At 36.8% G+C, this 21,795-nt stretch overlaps 1 protein-coding gene across 1 annotated transcript in view; it reads left to right on the forward strand.

Annotated features, from left to right (window-relative positions):
- The window catches only part of TMEM117 (transmembrane protein 117), a 178,067-nt gene that overhangs the window by 99,892 nt on the left and 56,380 nt on the right, over nucleotides 1-21,795 (forward strand). Inside the window, exon 5 of the mRNA XM_054280845.1 lies at nucleotides 11,843-11,940. Coding sequence (XP_054136820.1) covers nucleotides 11,843-11,940 — 98 coding nt within the window. The remainder of the gene's footprint in view (nucleotides 1-11,842; nucleotides 11,941-21,795) is intronic.

Consider the following 21,795-nt stretch of genomic DNA (forward strand, 5'->3'; position numbering starts at 1 on the left):
AAATTTTGTCCCTAGAGATACTGTGATTTCTCTCAGCTCTCTTTTTGCTGCGCCTCCTTTTCTGAAATCCTCTCTAGCAACCCAACAAGTACTTAGGAATTCTTCACAAACCCCTATCCCCTGTGTGTCTTCAATATTCCTCCCAAACAAGGATCAGTGTGAAACATTTTCAGTTGTATCCATTAATGTTTAATAACCAGCTTCCCCTTTGGTGCTTACTGTACAGAAAAATATCAATATTTGGAGCTGTTAAAATTTGTAATATTTTTTCTTGACTCGGAAGTAGCAGCGATTTTATCTGAAAGCCAAAGTGGAGTTTTGTGTGATATAAGAGTGTCTTATCCTCTGCTTTATTTGAAGGCATCAAATTTGGTGGAGAGTCTATAAAAACATGAACCTTAAAACCTGAATGAAAATAAAATGAAACTTGATGGTGATATCTTTCTTAATTTGGTATATCTGAGCTAAGCCAATCACACAGTTTTAAGGGAATAGTAATATCAATTGAAATCCTCAAGGCCTTCAATATTATGAATTTTTAATAGAGACAACTTTAGTTATGATCTCAATTTTTTTAATAACTAATCCCAAAAGTTCCCTATTTAGGGAATAGGGACATTCATTTTGTGTTCTTCTTTCAGCACTGAGAATTCCTTGAACAATGCCAATACAGTTTAAGAGTAATCATTGTTTCTCAGCTTTCTAATAAGATGCTACATCCTCTTGTGAATTTTTGATGGATATTTTTACATTTTAATTATAATCTGAATTGTTAAAAAATTACCTAGGTTTTCTTAAAGAACATAATCCAACAGGAAAAATAATTGACTGACTTTTCAAAACAAAATATTTGTTATTCAGAATAGCAAATGTCTTTCCAACAGAGTCTGGAGATTTTCTGCTGTTGAAATGAAACTGGTGCTAATCACCTTCCACTGAATACCTTCCATGAGTACTCTTTAGTCTGGAAGTTAGACCAAAGTAATTATTTACCATTTAAAGAGGATTGAACAAAACTGTGGCCATGCTTGCACCTCAAGTGCAGAATTGCACAGGAAATGGGGACAAATAGAAGGATTTATAACTTGTTGGTGGATTATGTTCTCAGTGTGATTGTAGCTTCAGTATAAAAATGTAACTAAAAACAATTAATGATGCTGCCCAAAAATCTGTCAAAGGACCAGCAGCTGCACATAAATATTATTCTAGTTGTATAATCCTTTACAGTATGATAAAGAAAATATGGGAAAGAGCCAATGTAAGGTTTTTCAGAAGTGCTTCTTGAATTTTTTCAGTTTGTTTTCCAGTAAGAGTTTGCATGAGAAACTTGTTTTGTGCAGAATTTCTGTCATTCTCTATTTACACTGAAAATATTGTCATGTAGTAGCTGTGTTTGCCTTGAGTGCAGAACAGAAAAGGCCACGTAAAGGAAGTTTCAAGTTCCCCTTTACTTACTCAAGAAATGAAATGGATTGAAACCACTCTGAGCTGTCAGTACATCACAGCCTTGAATCAACTGGAAAAGCAGCACGGTGCCAGCAGCATGGAGATGGATTTTCATTTAATTAGGTGCCTTGTTCTGGCAAGAGGAGACAGGCGAGTGTCTCAGCAGAGTGGCCTGTGTGCCTCCTGCCCATCGCCAGGGGCATCCCTGTGTTCAGATGGTTCTCCTGTGGTTCTGTGCCTGGGTGCAGAGAGTAAACATCAGAGCTTGAAATCACACTCTTCATTAAAACACATTCATTAGTCTTTACTAGGTTCTGCATTATGTAGACAACAATAGAGAATTTTCAAATATATGCTTTTTCTAACTTATATTTACCCTATTTAACTGTTGATCTAGAACAAACTGTGTAAAGTGAAATCAATTCCCAAAAGTCAAGTGTCAGAAACACCCATTGTATCTCACATTCACTCATTCATAACAAGATACTCCCTCGTTAGTCCCTAAGTGGAAGTTAATGGCAACCTCCCTAATAATTAATTGGAAATATGCTAATGTCAGAATGTATTGTCACAAAGGTTACATTTTTTGCTTCCTCATGTGTCACCGAATCACACTGTGTACTTAAGTGTTGCACAAGTGTTATTTATACATTTGTTGTTCTTCTTTCATCCCTTAACTCACCAAACACAATTTTAAAATATTTGTGGGAAAGGAGAAGGCTTGTGAAAGGCACCAAGTGACATGCATGTTGTCACTTTTTTCTGAAGAGCAAGAACTGCAAAACTACGATTGTCAGAACAGCAAATGCTGACCTTCTGGCACTCAAAACACAGACTACACAGACGTTGCATTGACAGTTTACAACTCTAACTGTGAGTCTCTGAGGGCATCATGATACAAATAAAAATGATGGCACTGCTCAAGAGTAATAGCTAATGGCCCATGCAGAAAGCTGTCTGCATCTGTTAGAGCACATGGGTACGTGCAGGTGTTACTGAGAATATTGTTAGATGGAGATGTTGAAGGAAGACAGGCCTGAAATTAAATTTGATAAGTAGAAACCTTTGTCTTGTGAACCTGTCTGGCATGGGACTCCTTCATGTCTTGGGTACTGATATTTATTCCATGCCTAAGCTGATGTTCTGCTCTGCTGCAGGTCCTCCGGTAAGCTTCCTGTTTGCAAAGTCCAGAAGAACTGTCTTTAGAGACATAACTACTCCTTGTCATTCCAGAATGGCTGGCAATATATCCAGAACAGCTCAGCATCTGTGTTGTATTGTGCCAAATCAAACCAGAATTTGTTCCCAGTTTTTCATTGCTGCAGATAGTGACTGCCCTGAATTCTATGTTCTGTGTGGGACCAGGCAGTTGAACTTGTCTGTGACAGGTACATTCAGACATCAAAAATTTTGCTTAGGTTAAGACAGTCTCAGAGGATGAACCACACCTTAATTACTGTGGGCCACCATTTGGTGTAGAGTTTCATATATGCGAAAACAAAACCTCTGTGATTATGGGATGTGATTGTACAGCTCAAAGTTGGGAACCTGTATGTGCTGAGGTAAATTTATGGATCCAAACCTAATTTAAAAACTGCTATTTGAATTTTGCATAAAAATTCCCTTTCAGCATGAACTCATCTTGAACCTTCTGTCATAGGCTACCTCTATAATAATGAGGGGTTGGCTCAATTCTTTCTTCAGTGCTTTGGTTTGTAGATAGCTGTACAATGTTATTCATAGGATTAAAGAAAGGATAAGTTGTGAAGAGTCTGAATCTGCAGCTTCAGAAGATGGGGAGATTTGAAGGCTGCTACTTTGCCTAGGTGTGTCTTTAGAATTAAAGTCAATGCATAATGCCTATGATATTGGTTAAAATATAAGCACTGTTAGATCCAAGACTAAAAATGGGCACACTGATTTGACTGCTTTAAGCAACAGTCTACTGCACAGAAGAAAACCAATGCACCTTTGGCATCATTCCCTATAGAACTTTGCAGTTTTAGTCTCAAAAATACAGAAACACATCCTGTGGAAACATAGGAAGGTACCTCTGTCTCTGATGTTTGCATTGTCTGGCTCTGCTCCCTAGGTTGTGTTACCCTTTTGTAATATAACTTCTCTATTCTCTAAAATCCTTTGTCAAAATTCTCCAGGACTTGCCAAAGGAACTCTAAGGATTCTCTAAGTATCTTTTCCTGAAACAGCCTAATGAGGACAAAAGCCTACTTTTTAGGCATAGGATGTGTGAATACAGCCCTTTCCTATGGCAAAACCTCATCACCTATGAGCCATCACAGATGTCATTAATTGGGTTAATGACATTTGGGTGTGAAACACTTAAAAATGTAGGAAACCATATTGGGATTTATGTTATCTGACTTCCAGTGGCAGCAGTGTGATCATCTGAGCAGGTTCAGATTTAGAGTGAAGAAAAATAGGTACATCTTCACAACAGAATCTATTTTGAAGTGAATTTCATCCCAGAAACATTTTTTTCTTTTCAGTGACTATAAAAAGAATCTACATTGATTTAGATGCATGTGCCATTGCATCAAACGTGGCATGACTTCTGTCTCTGGCCTTTCACCTGAACCACCAAGCTCTCTAAATGAGTAAAGCAAGCTTTCCTGTCATGACAATCTAAAATGGAACTGAGCTGAATGCCTTAAATGAAAATCATGATGTGGCTTTATATCTTGCCCTTTGTCTGTAATATGTGACATTATCCAGACCTCTGCTTCTGCATTTGTAACACTAATAAGGAAGCTGCAAAGCAAGGAAAAAAGTCTTCTGAAATGTGCTGTCAATGATTATATAAACAGCAAGTGCTTGCCACACGGCAGCCAGGACATTTTGTTGCACGTATATAATGATTTATGTGCACAGTAGGGACTTGAAATGTTAGGAAATGAAATGGCACAGCTTAGAAATTTTCTGCAGAAGCTCTGCTTCAGTTGTAAAATTGATCCTAAACAATTACTTATATGTATGAACTGTCAAGAAAGTTCCAGTTAAAAGAATTTTTTTTTAAATTTTTTTTTTCATTTTAGATTAGGCATTTAAGAAAAGCAAAATCTATTTAGAAATTATTTCTCCTGGTATTGAAATACAAAGTATAATTTCCAGAAAAATTGAATAGACTTAAAATAATTGCAGACCAGATTTCTCCCTAACTCATCTTTTGATATCTAAAGTTTTTTACCAGAAATTCATTGTGGTCTAGATGTTGGCTTTGTGGAGCATTCTGTCCTAAATGAATTTGGAAATTGAAAGGAAATGCTGGCAGTAGTGACTTTTCTAAAGTTGAACCTAAAGTCTATATATTTTTAGTTCTTGCCATCTTGTTGAGTTGTTATCCCAGCATGGATTGCCCAGAAACCATTATGACAATACCAGAACCAAATCAAGACATTCCAGCTAAAAACAAAGAGGCTTGCTGCTTCCTCAGTGGGTGGAGAAATAAATTTGCAGGGATCAGTGAAGATAGCATTAATTAACATAAGCCTCCTCCATGTTCATGCAGAAGAAGTTCTTTAGGTGAGAAGGTTTTGGTGGATATTTGGGTGTAAAACAGTACACATGTCCAAATGTTGTGGTTTGGGGGCATAAAAGCTCATAAGAGCAATACTTAGAGTATGGTGAGAAATATGCAAATGCACAAAATTATACTGGAGGCCATTGTGGGAGCCACAAAAGTGAACCATAATATTCTTTATCACTCATCTTGGTTACTGAATTGTGACAGCAATTTAATGTTATTTTTCAGGGTTTACTTATTAGAACAGTATGTGTTCGTAAGACAAGAACAATGTTCTGGCTCTGACTAAAATGAGAAAACAATAAAAAGTATATTGAAGGGGCCATTTTATCTCTGTGATTGTTGTTGCTTTGAAAATGCAAATATGAAAAAAAATCATTGCAATTAAATAGAAGGAGAAGAAACCTAAAGGAAGATTCAATTTTTTTAAGGGTAGAAGTCAACTAAGTTAGGAATGCTACAAAATAGAGGAAGAAGACAAACTTTAAAATCTAGTAGTGTATTTACAGCTGACTAATAATATTTAGCTTGAAAAATATTGCCCCCCTTATGGATCTGTAAGCCTAATTACAAATATTTGTTAAATTTGTTTTCAAACACACATTTTGTTTATTCCAAAATGCAGCAGAGGGGATTGAAATAAATTAACAGTTATTTCAGAAGAATCTGTAACAAAGTTCTTGACACTTCTGCTCAACTGCCAAAACTATTTCAGAATTAAAAGAAGCATTGCATATTTTCATGTGTAAGATGTGTAACAGTTGAGATACGATCACAGAATTGTAAGGGTTGGAAGGGACTTCTGAAGACCATCTAGTCCAAACCCCTGTCAAAACAAAGTCACCTAGAGCAGGTGACACAGGAATGTGTCCAGGTGTGTTTGGAATGTCTCCAGAGGAGGGAGACTCCACAACCTCTGTGGGCCTGTTCCAGTTCTCTGCAACCCTCTGTGTAAAGCAGTTCCTCCTCATGTTGAGGTAGAACTTATTTTTTCTCAGTTTATGGCCATTGCTCCTTGTCCTGTCTCTGCGTACCACTGAAAAGAGTCTGGCACCATCCTCTTGGCACCTGCCTTTGAGATATTTATATGTATTGAGATCCCCTCTTCGTTTTCTCCAGACCAAACAGGCCCAGCTTCCACAGTATCTCCTCATAAGATGAGATGCTCCAGACCCCTCATCATCACTGTGGCCTCCCCTGGCCCCTCCCCAGTAGTTCTTTGCCCTTGTGAACTGTGGAGCCCAGAACTGACACAGCACTCCAGATGTGGCTTCTCTTGGGCCAAGTGAAGGAGCAAGATCACCTCCCTCAGCCTGCTGGCCACACTCTTCCCAATGCACCCCAGGGTACCACTGGCCCTCCTGGCCACAAGGGCACTGCTGGCTCATAGTCAGCTCACACCCTCCAGGTTCCCCAAGCCCTTCTCCACAGAGCTGCTTCTAGGAGGTCAGCCCCAGCCTGTGCTGGCACTTGGGGTTATCTTCCCCAGGTGCAGGATCCTGATTTGCCTTCTCTAAGCCTCATTTCTTTCTGCTCAACTCTCCAGCCTACCAGGGTCCCACTGAACGGCAGCAGAGCTTTCAAGTATATCAACCACTCCCCACAGTTTTACATTCTCTGCAAACTTGATGAGGTTTTAATGACACTTTGGTGAGAAACACTAAAAAATGTAGGAAACCATGTTGGGATTTATGTTATCAGGCTTCCAGTGTCATTCTATCCCTTTGTCTACATTGCTGATAGAAAAGTTAAGGCTGGTCCCAGTATTGATCCCTGGGGAACACCCCTGACTGGATCCTACTTGGCTGACTACAACCCTCTGAGTTCTGCCATTCAGCCAGTTCTTGATCCACCTCACTGTCCATTCATCTGACTCACAATTTCTGAGCTTATCCATGATGTTATTATGGGAAATAGAGTCAAAAGCCTTGCTGGAGTTGACGCAGACAACATCAGCTAACCTCCCCTTGCTGACCCATCCTGTCATGCCATCAGAGGAGTATCAGACTCGATTCACAGAAGATAATTTTCTCCCAGAAATCCAGATGAAAAAAGTGTAAAAACTTTTTCCCTATAGGTTACTTTTATGCATCAAGCGAACAGCTCCACAATTTTTACATATTTCAAAGAAGAGAAAAGTGATGGATGGAAACTTTTAATGACTGAGTACTAAATGTTTTGTATATGATCACTGTGGTGAAGTACAGTACTTGAAGACTGAGATATGATAAAGAATTGATGTGCAGTTAGTGGGACACCTATATTTAGCTCTTACCTAAAAGCACAGAACAGCAAGGCAAGGGAAGTGTATCCCCTCAGCGGTGTGCATTAGCTCTCATTGACTTCACATTCTGACTTCAGAAAACATAATTACTTTAGCCTGATTTAGCCCCTGTTTTTTCTAGAAATAAAACTCACATACTTTTCAGAAACATATAGGCAGTGTTCAGTCTTTGCAAAACTATTGATGGATTCTTTTGATGAGGAATGCAATGTTCATAATCTTGCCATGGGAAACTGCCCTCTGGCCTGTCCTGTCACTATGGCATCCTTATAATTTCTAAAAGATTGTGGAATCTATGATATTTACTGTTATCAATGAAATGCCCCAGTTGCAGGACTGAAAATAATGTTTCTTGGTTTGAGTTTGGGGTGAGTGGAGATGGGCACATTATGCACTGTTTAAAGGCTGAGTGTCAAGTGCTACTTATATAGAGGTTACTTAATATAGTGCTACTTACAAAGCGGTTTATGATTTAAAACAAGATATTTAAATTTATAAGATTATAAAAATTGAAAAAAATGAAAACTTTTAATACTTCAATCATGTATTTGACAGTGGTAGAGATAGGTATGTTTTGGCAAATGCAGTTATCCAGGGTACTCAGTTTTCCAACAATAACACTGTGATGTCATGTCCTTCTGGCTGAGTAGTTGCACACAAACAAACAGCTTCTTTACTGATTTTTTTGTTGGAGTCCTGCTGTCCATTAGACTTTTTGCTACTCACTGCGACATCAAAAGAATACAAAAATATTTCATATTTCATAATTTGGTTTGTGTTTTCTGGCTTTTCTTGTGGATCTTAGATTCTTCTACCTACTGTTGAATTCTGGAGGGCTGCTCTTACCCTGTTTTGATGCTTTATCCAAGCATGAATAAAGCAATGAAAATTCTCTGTTAAGGGCTTGTCTCCATTTCATGAATATTGCAGGATAGAATATACTGTGTCCTAAAGCCCAGAGCCCATTTCTCTAGTAAGAAACAGTTTCTGCAGCTGGTTATATGAAGAAGTGCTACTATCAAACCAACTGATGTAGTTTTATATTTCTGCATTTCTAAAATGCAGTTTGTTAGATGAAAGCAGCTTGGCAAGCAGCCTGTGCCACATGAGTTTTCTGTGGGTTATCTCTTAGTGCTCTAAAAATGATGATAGCATAGTCCCTGGTAGTGGAGTATTTCGATGATACTTTGTAGGCATGACCAAAGTATGAGTCCATTTTCTTTTTTTTCTTTTTTTTCTTTTTTTTTTTTTTTTTATTTATTTCAAGGAAATTTCACTTGCTGTTAACTTCGAAGGGATACTTTGCCTTAGCTGACACTCCCAGTGCGGAGGTTGTCTCTGCTGGGAAGGGAAGGACCCTGTGAGGTGCAACGCAGCGTCACTTGACATGAGTGTGTGTGGAGAGATGTAAAGTATGTGCAGCGTATCCTGAGCAATAGGCTCAAAGAGTAACTGCAAGGAAAGAATAAATGATCCTTAAGGTGTCTTACTGCACCACTTGGTACCTCTCAGATATCTTGGGTACCTTACTCTATTGTCGGTTTTTTTTTTTAAAGCTTTTTATGATTTTGCTTTCTGCACTTCTTGTCTGAGTAAGTTCCTTGCTCTGAATGACTTTGAATCCCAGATTGTTTCTTCGGTGTGATACAATATAATATTACAAATGATTGTATTATATATTGTAAAATAGTATCTATCATAGGCCAGGTTGGATGGGGCTCTGGACGACCTGGTCTAGTGTAAGGTGTCCCTGCCCAAGGCAGGGAGGGGTTGGAAATAGAGGATCTGTAAGGTCCCTTCCAACCCAAGCCTTTCTGTGGTTCAATGATTGTATCAAACATCAAAAGGAGCATATCAAAATGAACAATTTTCTATTTCTATAATGAAAAATGGAAGTCAGAACATTTTGCAATTACTGACAGCAATATATCTTTTTTAAACCATTAGGAGTTAGCCTCATAATTAATATAATGTGAGTAATATGAATAGTTGATAAAGTCATATTTTATAGAACAAAATAAAAATTAAGATGTCATAATATATATAAAACATAATAATTATTAATGTAAATTGAGCTTTTTGTGGCATTTGTGTAACTTATAAAATCAGTGTGTGTGATATAGTTTTGCTTTTGAAATTTAATATAGTGTAACTGTTTCTCTCTCATGAGACACTAAATGAAACGAAAATGTATACATTGCCTTATGTTGGGGCCATTCCTTTTTGAACTGAAGCAGTGTAATTATTGATTAAAGTGTATTGCATGTCCTAGTTCAAGAAAAAAATACATTACTTAATTACATTGTAAGTGGCTTTCCCTATTTTATTTTGATGATGTGAGATGCAGGCAGACATTTACTAAAGTGTCCAATTTTTTTCTATTCCCATGTATCAGCAATGTTTTCAAACATAGTCCAGCAAAGCAGAAATAAATATATGCTGTCCCGGAATAACATTGTGAAATACAAATAGAGAAAGAAAAAAACACACATTTCTTTACATGAAGCTCTGCAAATTAAATTAAAATTTATATTTTTTCTTTTTCTAAAAACAATGGGTATTTAATATATATTTAAAACTTCTCTGCTGTATGACAGTGTTGAGTGCTTTTCTCCTGTGAGCTGTTTTCTACAGTGACTGTCCTTGACCAAATCAGAAAATGAATTTGATTTCTCTAATGCAAAAGGTAATTGGATTTCTCTTTATGGAATGCATCCCTTTAATGACTGTCTCTGCTTTAGCCAATTTAGCTGCAACTGACCTGACATTGATCTGGTGATATGACTTTAAAAAAATGCCAAAGCTGGGAGATGAAAACCAGCTATTTGGTAGCAGAAAGAACATTTCCTGCCTCATCTTGCTATTTTCCTCAGAAAATATCTCCATCTCGAATGTCATTCTTATGAAACATGCTCCTTTGGTAATTGGTCATAGAGCTGCAAATTGCATCCTTCTCCCAAATATAATAATTTTCCAGAAAGCATCTGGAGAAACTATTTTGAAACTTGTATAAAGCCTCTTGAAATAGCTGCTCTTCTTTGCAAATATTCATTACTAGGTAGACTCTTCCTAAGAGGACAAAAAAGTGTTACTAAATGGATTGAATTAAATCTTTACAGAAGTCTTGTTCAACCTTAAATATTTATTGAAGTATTTATTTAGATAATCGAGATCATATTAAAAAATATTATAGCTTGCTGATCAGAGAAAAGATTTACCCACATTAAACAGTTATTAAAGGTGGTATTTTAGAATATTATCTGTTCTTTGATCTGTTCTTTGTTAAGGTTAGATTTAATGGAATAATACAATTCTAGAATGTTCATTTCTATTTATTTAATTTAGTCATTATCCTTTGGACCCAGCCCAGGCTAATACACTGAGCTCTTTTAACCACAAATGGACTTGAAGCCAAAATTTAGTACTTGGATCTATTTTTAATTTACTCACTGGCCACATGTTCTCTTTGATAAACACTCTTAATGCCATTGATTGAAAGTGGTAGCTTACACTCTGTATGACAAATTGGATTTTAAAGCAGCTGTGAAATTTTGTCTTTAGTTTGAAATTATTTCCTTCTGGAATCTTAAGATTTATTTTCATTTTGATCACAACACGTAATAATTTCCCACTTTGTACTGATAACAGTGATATGGAATTTGGTTTGCTTATCTGCATTTTGAAGCAGATGGTCACCCCAATTTTCCTTTATCTGATCAATTGTTTCTTAAATCTTTACAAATGGATAGGCTTTCCACTCTGCATCTTTTGCACAACAGAATTTATGAGTTTATTGTGATGTAACTTCTGGTGCTTTTTAGTACAGTTAATTTGAAGTAAATGGATATGAAAACACAGTTTCCCAAAGAAGCAGGTGCCTGAGGGGTATTCACCTCCCTCAGTGAGCTGAAAGTCATTTTTAATCCTTCCATGTATCACCCAGAAGTACTGCATACATATGAGTATCTGGACAGAGAAACAGATGGTCTCTTTAGACAGGAATTATGAAAATGAGAATAAATATTTCATACTTTTAAAAATTTTTGCAAGTTTTAAGGGTTTTTTTTTTTTTCTGTTGCCAGTCCCAAGTGTGCTTTTTATACTGGTAGCAGGAACTGAGAGGACATTATAAATGTTATGTAGTGCTTAATGCACAGGCTTCCACTCCCTAGCTGCAGTTCTGGTCTCAGGAGTGGAAATTCTGCTGATGCTGCTCTCAGGGAAGTGCTTCCCCTCTCCCAGATTGGGCCAGAAAGCTCCACAGCCACAGGGGAATGTAACTCACCTCCTGTAGGTTGCTGTAACTTTCAGATTGGTTCCTCTTATCTTTGGATCTCTACAGGTTTCATTGTTTCTCAAGGAGTTGCATGCACTTCTAGAGGCACAATATGTAGCCCAATATTAATTATCAATTATCTTGATTGCAAATAACACTGGGCACACTATTAGTCCACTGTCTGTTATCATTATCAGAACTGATGCAGCTGTGCCACACATAAATGAAAATGTTCCTAAAGTCCTTGCTAGTACTGCCTTGGTGTAACTGTCTACTGTTTCTTCTTTCCCTGTAGGTCACAGATATGATGCTTCAGGATAAACCCTACCCAGACTGGGGAAAGTCTGCCAGAGCTTTCTGGAAGAAAGGAAACATTAGGATCATTTTATTCTGGTAGGAAAACAGTAAAATCAAGTTACTGTAAACAAACCTTTTATGGAGCATTGAAAAACATGTCTTCTATGACTGTCTGTGGCAGAAAGAGATATGGTTGAAAAAAAGGGTGAGTCTGGTCTAAATAAAAATTGCAAAAATGGTATATGAGTGAGGAATTCCTAGTCGAAAGAGTTGGTGTAGAAATACAATTTTAAAATTGATTTATAAATTTTCTTTTCTTCTATTTTGGTGCTTTATAATTGAGTTGTGAAACTTTTGCTATATACTTGATAATATATATATAATACATATTATATATATAACGTACATATATTATATATTTGATAACATATATATAATATAATCACCCACATATTATCAAATATTTGATAATATGTGATAATATTTGGGTGTAATTCCCACTGTAATTCCTTGTAATAAAGTAGATATTTGAATTTCCTTTTGTGGCCATGAAATTAATTATAGAAATTCATTTGCATTACCACATGAATAGAATTCAAAATATCACATCAGTCTCAGATAATTAAGAAAAATATTAAAAAGCAACACAGAAAGATGTGAGGGTTAAGGGTTTATTTCACCTCAAATGTAGTCTCTTCCAGATAAATTCCAGACAAATGTAGCTATTGAAACAGAACACAAATTATGACAGGAAAAATAGAAGATAGAGAATATATTCTCAGCAGCAGTCTGAAGACCTTATAGCTGAAGATATAAGAAATAGCAAAGATTTTTTCAATTATATCAGAACCAAAAAAAACTCACGAAAATGTCATCAGACCTGCTGTTTTTAAAAGAACAGATGTCAAAAGAACTCTTACAAAGAAGCTGAAAGATTTGTTTGTGTGAAGTCTCCTATAAAAAATGCAGTTAGCTATCTTGCACTTTAAAGAGTAAAAATTAGCTGTTTTATTAAGTTGAGTCAATAAAGGAAATAGTAAGAGACATTTGAAAGGAAAGCAGAATCAGATGGCTGATTGGCTACACACAAAGCTTATAAGGAACTGAAGGAGTTAAGCTGATGCAAATTTTAAAGCACTTAATTGCCTATTGAAAAATTGAATATTAAAATTTGGATATTGTTTTGCTTTTTCTGCCTTTTTTTCCAGCAAACTAATAATATCCTACTAGCCTGTAAGTCTGAGTTCAGTTTTAGCTAAATAGATTGAATATGTGAGTATATATTATAGATCATTATATTTCAATAATGGAATTAGGAGCAAATAGGAAATAGGAGCAAAACTTTAGATTAATTTCTGCTAAAGGAAGCCAGGGAATCTCTGCTGAAAGAAAATCTTCTCAGATCTGTTAGAACTGTATGCCAGGGAATCTTTGCTGAAAGAAAACCTTCTCAGATCTGTTGGAACTGTATGCACAGGTCATCCAAGTAATGGTTGAAGGAAAAATGCTTGGTATAATTTATTTGGATTTTCCCAAGGGTTTTGACAAAGTGCAATTAAGAAAACTAGTAAGACTAAGTGTGCTAACATTTAGAAACCATCTCAGCAATGTGCAGTGAAAGTTATGAATAAAATAATAATTTTCTGCTACATTGATAAGGCTGAGGAGTTATGCTATTTAATGTTAGAAGTAGTATTCATTATTTATATACATCATAAATATTAGTGAAGTGACAGAATTTAAAGATCAAGTTAATAATTTGAAAAATGCATGAAAGAGTGATCTTAGAAAACTAGGTTAAAAAAATAATGTGACTGAATACTTGAGTTATAGATGGGGGTAGGGGGATTCAAGCAGCTCCTTGTCATCATTGCAGAATGTGCAGAGGAAGATTCTGTCTCTGTGCAGGGATGGGCAAAAAGGTAAAGCAGATGTATCAAAAAAATTCACAGACAGGTGCCAAGTGGGCAGCCAATGATTACAATGTCATCTGAGCAAAAAGCCCTGTCTAAAACATCATTGATTTTTTTCACCCTTGTCTGAAGGAAAGCTTTGTCTGAAAGACTGAAAAGGAGATTAGTTAAGATTTAAGAAAAAACTTAATTACATGAAAAGACTGGAAAAATGGGAAAAAAGGATTAAAAAGCAAGGTGACATGATAGTTTTCAAATTTATATGTCAGACTGGGAGACCAATAAAACCGTATTAAAATTACTTAAATATTATTGCAAGCAATTTTCTTCTACTCTGAAATGTTGAAAATCTGTATTTTATTTCTAAAAATAGTCAGAGACAAATCCTACCAAAAGTTTAATATAGAGATAAGTAAAAAAAAAAAAAGGGTTTTCATGCAAGAACCTCATACAAAAGGGTATGCTCAAAACCTAAAGGGCTTTTATTTTTAGCTTTAAGCAGCAGAAATAAAATAGCCTGGATGATAGTTTATATTCTGTAGACATTATTTATATAGTGCAAATTAGACATCAATAAATTTTTTTTTTTTCTCCTCAAGATAGGAAAAATAAAGGAGTGATGATATTAAGCATGGGGTTTTTGTATTTACTTTATTGTTGCTCAAGCAATGTGATGTGTATAGCCTCATTTCTGAAATGTCCTAAATGAAGCATCCTCAACAGTGTGTCCTAAACAGATACTGGTAGGTCAAAATCCATTTATTCAGGACATTTTCTAGTAGCACACCTGCTTAGTAGAGCTATTGCAACACTGTGAACTTATTTTTATTTTTCCTAGTATAGATATATGATATCCAGTCTAAAGTGGTTGATGATATGAAAACCTTAGATAGGAACTTGACTTGTTTTTCTGTTAGTGTCTTTTTTATTTTTGTGTTTACTTTGCAAAATTAGAAAACTTCTGTAAATGTACCAAAGATGGATGGATTGTAAAGGTGGTTAATGCACCATCCATTTATTTATGATAGCTAATTTGTGTCTGCTTTGTTTCTCATTTGTAAATATTTTCAGCTCTCCAATGCAACTAATTCAGAAAGATTTTGATTTATCTTACCATCTCCTGTTTTAAATCATTCTCTGGAAGCATTGTCAGCAGCCGCTTGTTGGTTGCTTGAGGATTCTGGCTGACTTCTGAATATCTTCACAATGTAATTCTTCCACAAACAGCTCATCTAGCTAAAGAATGATCAGTTGCTATTTGCCCTTGTGTAGTTCATCACTAAGGAGTTCTTTGAAGTGCCTTCAACTTTTTTGGAAGTCAGAGGTTGTCTTTTTTTTTTTTTTTTTTTTCATAAAGGTCCCCATTTTGGTTGTTTCCAGCTCTGCTCATGGCTAATTGCAGCCTTCTGAGACAGCTTTGTGTAATGCTGTTATATTGCTAAGTGATGCAATGCAAATACAAGCACACTTTCTCATGGATTTAAGAAAGTGTGTTGTCAAGAGGACTTCTAGGTAGCAATGAAGCATCTTGAACACTGATGGAATTACTATGAAGTGCAGACATGTTTGTGGGTCACAAAAGAAAGATACACACAAGGAGTTAAATATCTGCACCTCCTGCTGTCAGATGAGTCTCTCTACAGACCACTGTCTCCAGTACTCTGTCATCACCATCAGTATTGCAAAATTATAAGCGTTACTTGAAACAGGCTGATTTTTTTTGATATGTTGATAACTTGGCTGATTCAGGAGAGACAAATTATATATGGCAAGAGAGGGATGGCATTTGAAAGAAGCAAAAATAAGTTTGTTGAATAAAGTCAAAAAAAAAGATCTTAGACAAGACTGATGACAAGTCAACAACTGTAGCTAGTGGTAAGATAAATAAATAAGACAATAGAGAACCATAACTAAATATTCTTATATTAGTATGTATTTGCATAAGCTCCCACTAGCTTTCTTTAATAAAAAAATACAGCTATACATGCTCAGAAATGTGTGTTAGGAATCACAGTATTTTAATTAAACAAATCAAGCTAGTAATATAGGTTTAGAAGCTTTTATTAAAAATAATTTTGCAGAATCGCTAGAGAGTTCTATTGTATGTACATATGTTTATACTGGATTGTGTCAGCTTAGGTTAGTATTCTTAACTGGACAATATTTTGTACCCTGGAACTAGAGAAAGTTTCCTTATGAGATAGATAGCCACATCACCTACAAACAATTAAAAGCAGTTTCTATGAGATTTTCTATTATACACCTATTTGAATGTTTAGCTTGATGATTTATATTTCCATATTCTATGTTTTCTCAAACAAAATGATAAGTTTATATTGGAAAAGTATGTTCTTTACACATGTATGAATGTTCTAAAGATGGCTTCTAAACACATTCATTATTCTCACAATAGGCTTAATTGAAAAAAACTAACAACACATTATAGCTCAGTCAATTTAAGTTCTGTACTAACTGGAACAAAACAAACCTTTCATTAAGCTTGAATAAAAGTTTTTGGGATACATTCCCACAAATAAAACTGCATGAAAAAATGAAATAATTGTATCTATGATATATGTGCATTTGGATACACATACAGTATTCTCTCCCTGGTTTGAAGGTTTTTAAGTTTATCTATTAATTCTTTCATATTTAAGTAATTTATCTTGGTATAAGGTACTGACTACTGAACAGAAACCTAGAATCATCCAAAAGGTAAGGCAGATTTCCTGGTAAATAGCATAAATAGTATAAAAGAATATACAAATATTTTCCAATATTATTGCTCACAGTAAATCTTATACTATAACCCAAATGAATAATATCAGTTTGGATAAGCAACACAATACATAAGTTTCTTATGGTTTCCTTTTTGTCTCAATATAAAAATTTCAATAAGGTACTTCATAGATGATTTATATTGAGTGATCTGACTACTAATCTTTTCTGGCATTGTTAAATATATTGTGTCAGGATAAAACTGTCCATGAATAGTGATTGTTACATTTAGTCTGGCCGTCAAGTTGTACGATTATAATTTTTCAAGAAATGACTAAAAGATTTTTGAGAGCATTTATTTAATCCTGGGTATCATTGTTAAGCTATGCTGTGAAATGACAATTTGTTAGCATGAAAAGATGTTGAAAATAATTCATTATCATACATAATGGTGAACTTTCTTTCATGTAAATGAGAGTTGTTTAAGATTTCTGCCTATTTTTAGTTTTCATTATTTATTATCTTGAATATTTGAAAACAGTGAAAAAATACAAAAATATTGTATTATCAGAAATATTTGCAGGAAAGTTTTTATTCATATCTGTGTTTGGTCCTGTAAAAGAAAGTTCATGTCCTGAGGAAAACTTTTCCACTAGGATAAAAAAGTGCTTTTACAGTTCTAGTATGGAAAAGTAAAGGTGGTCAAAACCCACCAGAATGGCTGAGGCTTGGCAACCACATGAGTCAGATACAATTTTTGGACCATGTTCTCAGATGCCAGCCCTCCTCAGTGCATGAAAACTGTTGTATCAGCAATTCAGGGCTCTCCCACCAACCTGCTCTCCCCGGTGGGTACTGCTGTCAGCTGGAAGTGTCACTCAGTCCAGAGAGGAACATGTCTGCCCTTCCCTTCTTCCCTTTTCCCTTCCTCCAGCACAGCAGTAGCACAAAATGCTGCATTGTTTGCAAAAGGAAAGGGCTGGAAGTGTGACTCAGTCCCTGCAGAACATGTCTGCCCTTCCCTTCTTCCCTTCTTCCCTTCTTCCCTTCTTCCCTTCTTCCCTTCCTCCAGCACAGCAATAACCCAAAATGCTGCATTGTTTGCCAAAGGAAAGGGCCAGGATGACCTGGGGCCCTAGGTCAGCTGTGGGGAGGGTGGCTTCCCGCGTTGCATTTGCTGATCTAACATTGTGGTCTGTCTCAACCTTTCCCTGGCTTTCCTGGGAGCATCTCAGGGACTAAAATCACTGCCCAGGCTCCCATGTGGCCGCATGGAGCGTGTTCTGCACAGATTGCTAATGCACTGCACGAGGGGTGGGTGCTTTGCATGACATTATTTATGTATGAGCACAGAAAAGGTATGCATATGGGAGGGCATGCAGGTGGAAGTCTCCCATCTGTCTCAGCTACCAAGAAAGAAATCTGTGGCTTGCCTTGCCAGTCTCTGTTTGGAAAGGCTGTGTCATGCGTTTTCCCACACCCTAGTTGTGATAGGAAGAATAGTGAGACAAATCACTCTTCATCTCACTTTTCTTCTCAAGGCAAAGCATTTGAGAGAGATATAATTAAGTTTAGGGAGATCTGAACTCTGAGATTAAAAAAAAAACAACCAACTTTAAAACCAAAGCAACAAACAAAAATTGTGAGATCTCTTTAGCTTGAAGATTAAGTTCTTTATTTGTCTCATTCAAGTTACATAAAGCAGTCTCATCCTGTTTTTTTCTAATGGAGACTCCTAAATATCAAACAAAAACATATGTGGCTTCTTATCTGTATTGGCATGAATAAGACCAGGAGGCAGAGGAGGAGAGTGAGTATAGTGTGGCAGCTTTCCTCTTGCTTGAAGTAGACCACATGTGCCCATCTACATCCACACACAACCACACACTTGAGAGGGCAGCAAACAGGAGCAAGGGAGCTCCTAACACCCCTGCACTTTCACCATTTCCCTGGTAAGGGCTAATGTGGAAACATTTCATGTCCTAGGCTTTAAAAAAAATATTCACAGACCAGTGTGGCTGAAAGATAATTACACTGAAGAGAGAAAAGCATTATCCATTGGCTGCAATGGGATTTTGCACTGGGCCCACAGACATAAATTTCACCTTTAATTTGGGTTTAAATTCCCTGAACCACTGTAGTATGTATTTATTTTATACCATATCTTTTCAGTTCCTCATCCTGTTTAAGTTTTTTGAGTTATATTTGGTAGATACTTGCAATTCAGTAGTTGATAGCCTGCTAGGAAAAAAACCTGTTTTTATTCCTACATAATTGCTAGATTCCTAAGTATAGTCTTCGTAATTGGATGGATATGGCAGTTCATGTTCACCTCTTTCTAAAAGTCTAAAAGTACATTTTATTCCATCTCTATTACTGAGAAAGAGGTATATCATGAACAATTACTAAAAATATTTCATCCAACGTATCGCTTTAATAAAACTTTATAAAGTGCAGTGTCTCCAATGTTTCAGTAATAACAGTACTGCCAAATGACAGTAGTTTCATAAAATCACATTCTATGCCAAAACCTGAAAAGCTCTTATTCTTTGATAAAAATTTTCCTTGTGAAATTCCCAAAAGTTCTTTTCTCTGAATGGGCTGTTGCAGTCCTTTGTTCAACCATAGTTGGAGCAAGTTCTTTTCTAGCACCTTCTCTCCACTTTCTGCAGAATTCTTGCTGAGCAGGAGACACCTCTTCTCCCACTCAGGCACTGGAAGATTTTCTAGAAGAGCAGAATCAGTGATGTGATTGTTGTTATATCACTGCCCACTTTCTGCTTGAGGTCTTTACCTTACTTCCTTTGTTTGTTATTAGAATTTGTTTTCTATCTTCAGCATTTACAGCTAGCCTAGGCCTCATTCTTGGTCCACCCCAAAATCAGGATGAGTGTAGCTGTCATGTAATACACATTATGTGATTATATAGTCAGACAAAAGTGCTAAAGATAAAGAATTATATAATATAAAAATAGAAATATATAGTCAGATAATTGAGATAGCCACTCCAAGATAGAAGTTTCAAGTCTTGCAATTACATCAGCATGCATATTGTGGACTATTATTCTTACAACAAAAGGAAACATTTCAGACTATCAATGTAGAAATTCAGTCTTGCATCCTTGATGCAGTGTGCAGAAGCCTGGCAAAACCATAGCCCAAAACACGGTCAGTTCAACTGAAATTCATTTCTTTGGCAAAGCTGTAAGGAATCCATCACACCAAAGACCTGGTACATAAAGAAGCTGCAGCGTCAGCCAGTGGTTTTGTGCAGGATGTGAACTCTGAAAACCCGCAAAGTTCAATGGAGATCAGAAAGTGAGTGTTTCAGCTGCTCATGCTCACAGCCAGAGTTCATAGTCTTTGTCATGGCTGGATGCCAAAAATCAATACAGTTTTCTAAAATAAATGTGATGATTAAAGTAATGAAATTATTTGCCTTCCTGGAATGCTGGAGTATTTTTGAAAAATTTTATTTCTCCCTAATGGCATGTTTAAATTTGTACCTTAGAATTTGCTGATGTACTTAGCTTAACTTGTGACTCATCTTTCTCCTAGAATTGTAGAATGGCATAGGTTGGAAGGGAATTTAAAGATCATCTCTTTCCAGCCCCTTTGCCAATGCCTTGCACTACACCAGGTTTCTAAAAGCCCCATTCAAACTGGCCTTGAATACTTCCAAGGATGGGGCATCCACAACTGCTCTGGACAACCTGTTCCAGTGCTTCACCACTCTTACAGGAAAGGATTTCATCTCTATATGTAATCTAAACTTGTGTCTTTCAGTTTAAAGCCATTCCTCCTTGTCCTATCACCACACGCCCTTGTGCTAAGTCACTCTCCACTTCTCTTGTAGCCCCCTTTAGGTTCTGGAAGGCTGCAGTAAGTCTCCCTGGAGCCTTCTCTTCTCTGTTTTGAACAACCCAACCTCTCTCAGCCTGTCTTCATAGGAGAGGTGCTCCAACCCTCTGATCACCTTTTTGTTCCTCCTTTGGACTCTCCCCAGCATGTTCATGTCCTTTTTTTGGGGGTCCCAGAGTTGGATGCAGCATTTCAGGTAGGGTCATGAGAGTGGAGTAGAGGGGCAGAATCTCCTCCCTTACCCTGCTGCCCACGTTGCTTTTGCTGAAGCTCAGGGCATGTTTGGCTTTCTGGGCTGCAACTGCCCATTGCTAGGTTGCATTAAGCTTCTTGTCCATCAACACCTGCAAGTTTTTCTCCCCAGGGCTCCTCTGCCAAGGGGAGAAAGTAATCCAGTACGTTCTGTGCCCATCCTGTACTTGTGCATGGGATTAAGCTGACCCAGGTGCAGGGCCTTGCACTTGGCTTTCTGGAACTTCACGAGTTTGCACAGACCCACCCCTTAATCGTGTGAAGGTCCCCTTCCCTCCAGCATGTTGATTCTACCACACAGTTTGGTGTTGGCAGCCTTGCTGAGGTGCACTTAATGCTGCTGTCCAAGTCACCAACACAGATGTGACACAGTGCCCGCCCCACTTCCAACCCTTGGGATCATAACCCATCACAAGTGACTGATCACAACTCTTTGAGTGTCATCCAGCCATTCCACCCCCTGGTCTATGCTTCAAATCCACATCTCTCCAGTTTGAAGGAAGGCTGTCATGCAGTACAATGTTAAATTCTTTGTACAATTCCAGGTAGATGATGCCAGTTGCTCTTTCCTTACCCACCAATGCTGTAATGCCATCATAGTAGACCACTGAAACTGTCAGGCACCAATCTTCCCTTAATGATAAAATCAGTGTTCCTGTATTTTCTGTAAATACTGAGTATTTACACATTATCATGTTAAATGTTGCTTGGCTTTCGGATCCATCTGAAGAAGCAATTCTGAAACTGATTTGTGCCCAGTGAAGGTCAGCTTAGAAATTCTGTTTTTAAGACCTGTGGATTTCATGTGTAACTGAACACACTAGCACCGTGAAACTGTTCCACCAATATCAATGGGATTTTTAACAGTGGGAACTGAGATCAGTTTTCCTGGGGACACTTTGGATGAGGTTATTAATCTTCTGCAGTTTTCAGAAGGATATGTCATTGAGTATCTGATTTTAAAAGTTTTATTCCTCTTGATTTCCTGATACTTCTTCATGATGTGACTTCTGTTGTGTTTTGGGCATCAATTTTTCAAATACAATTAGTGAAACTCTCCACCATATCTACCTGTTTTCTGATGCAAATAGGCTAACAGCCACAGATTTATAATGGTTCCAGTGAAATCACATCTTGAGATTCAAAGTGCTGCACATGACCAGAATATGGTTGTAAATTCTAACCTGAGATGCCTTAAAAGGAGGAA

Source organism: Melozone crissalis, unplaced genomic scaffold (assembly GCF_028551555.1).
Source record: "Melozone crissalis strain CALT ecotype California unplaced genomic scaffold, PUWL_Pcris_2 ptg000004l_1, whole genome shotgun sequence".
NCBI classification, from domain to species: Eukaryota; Metazoa; Chordata; class Aves; order Passeriformes; family Passerellidae; genus Melozone; species Melozone crissalis.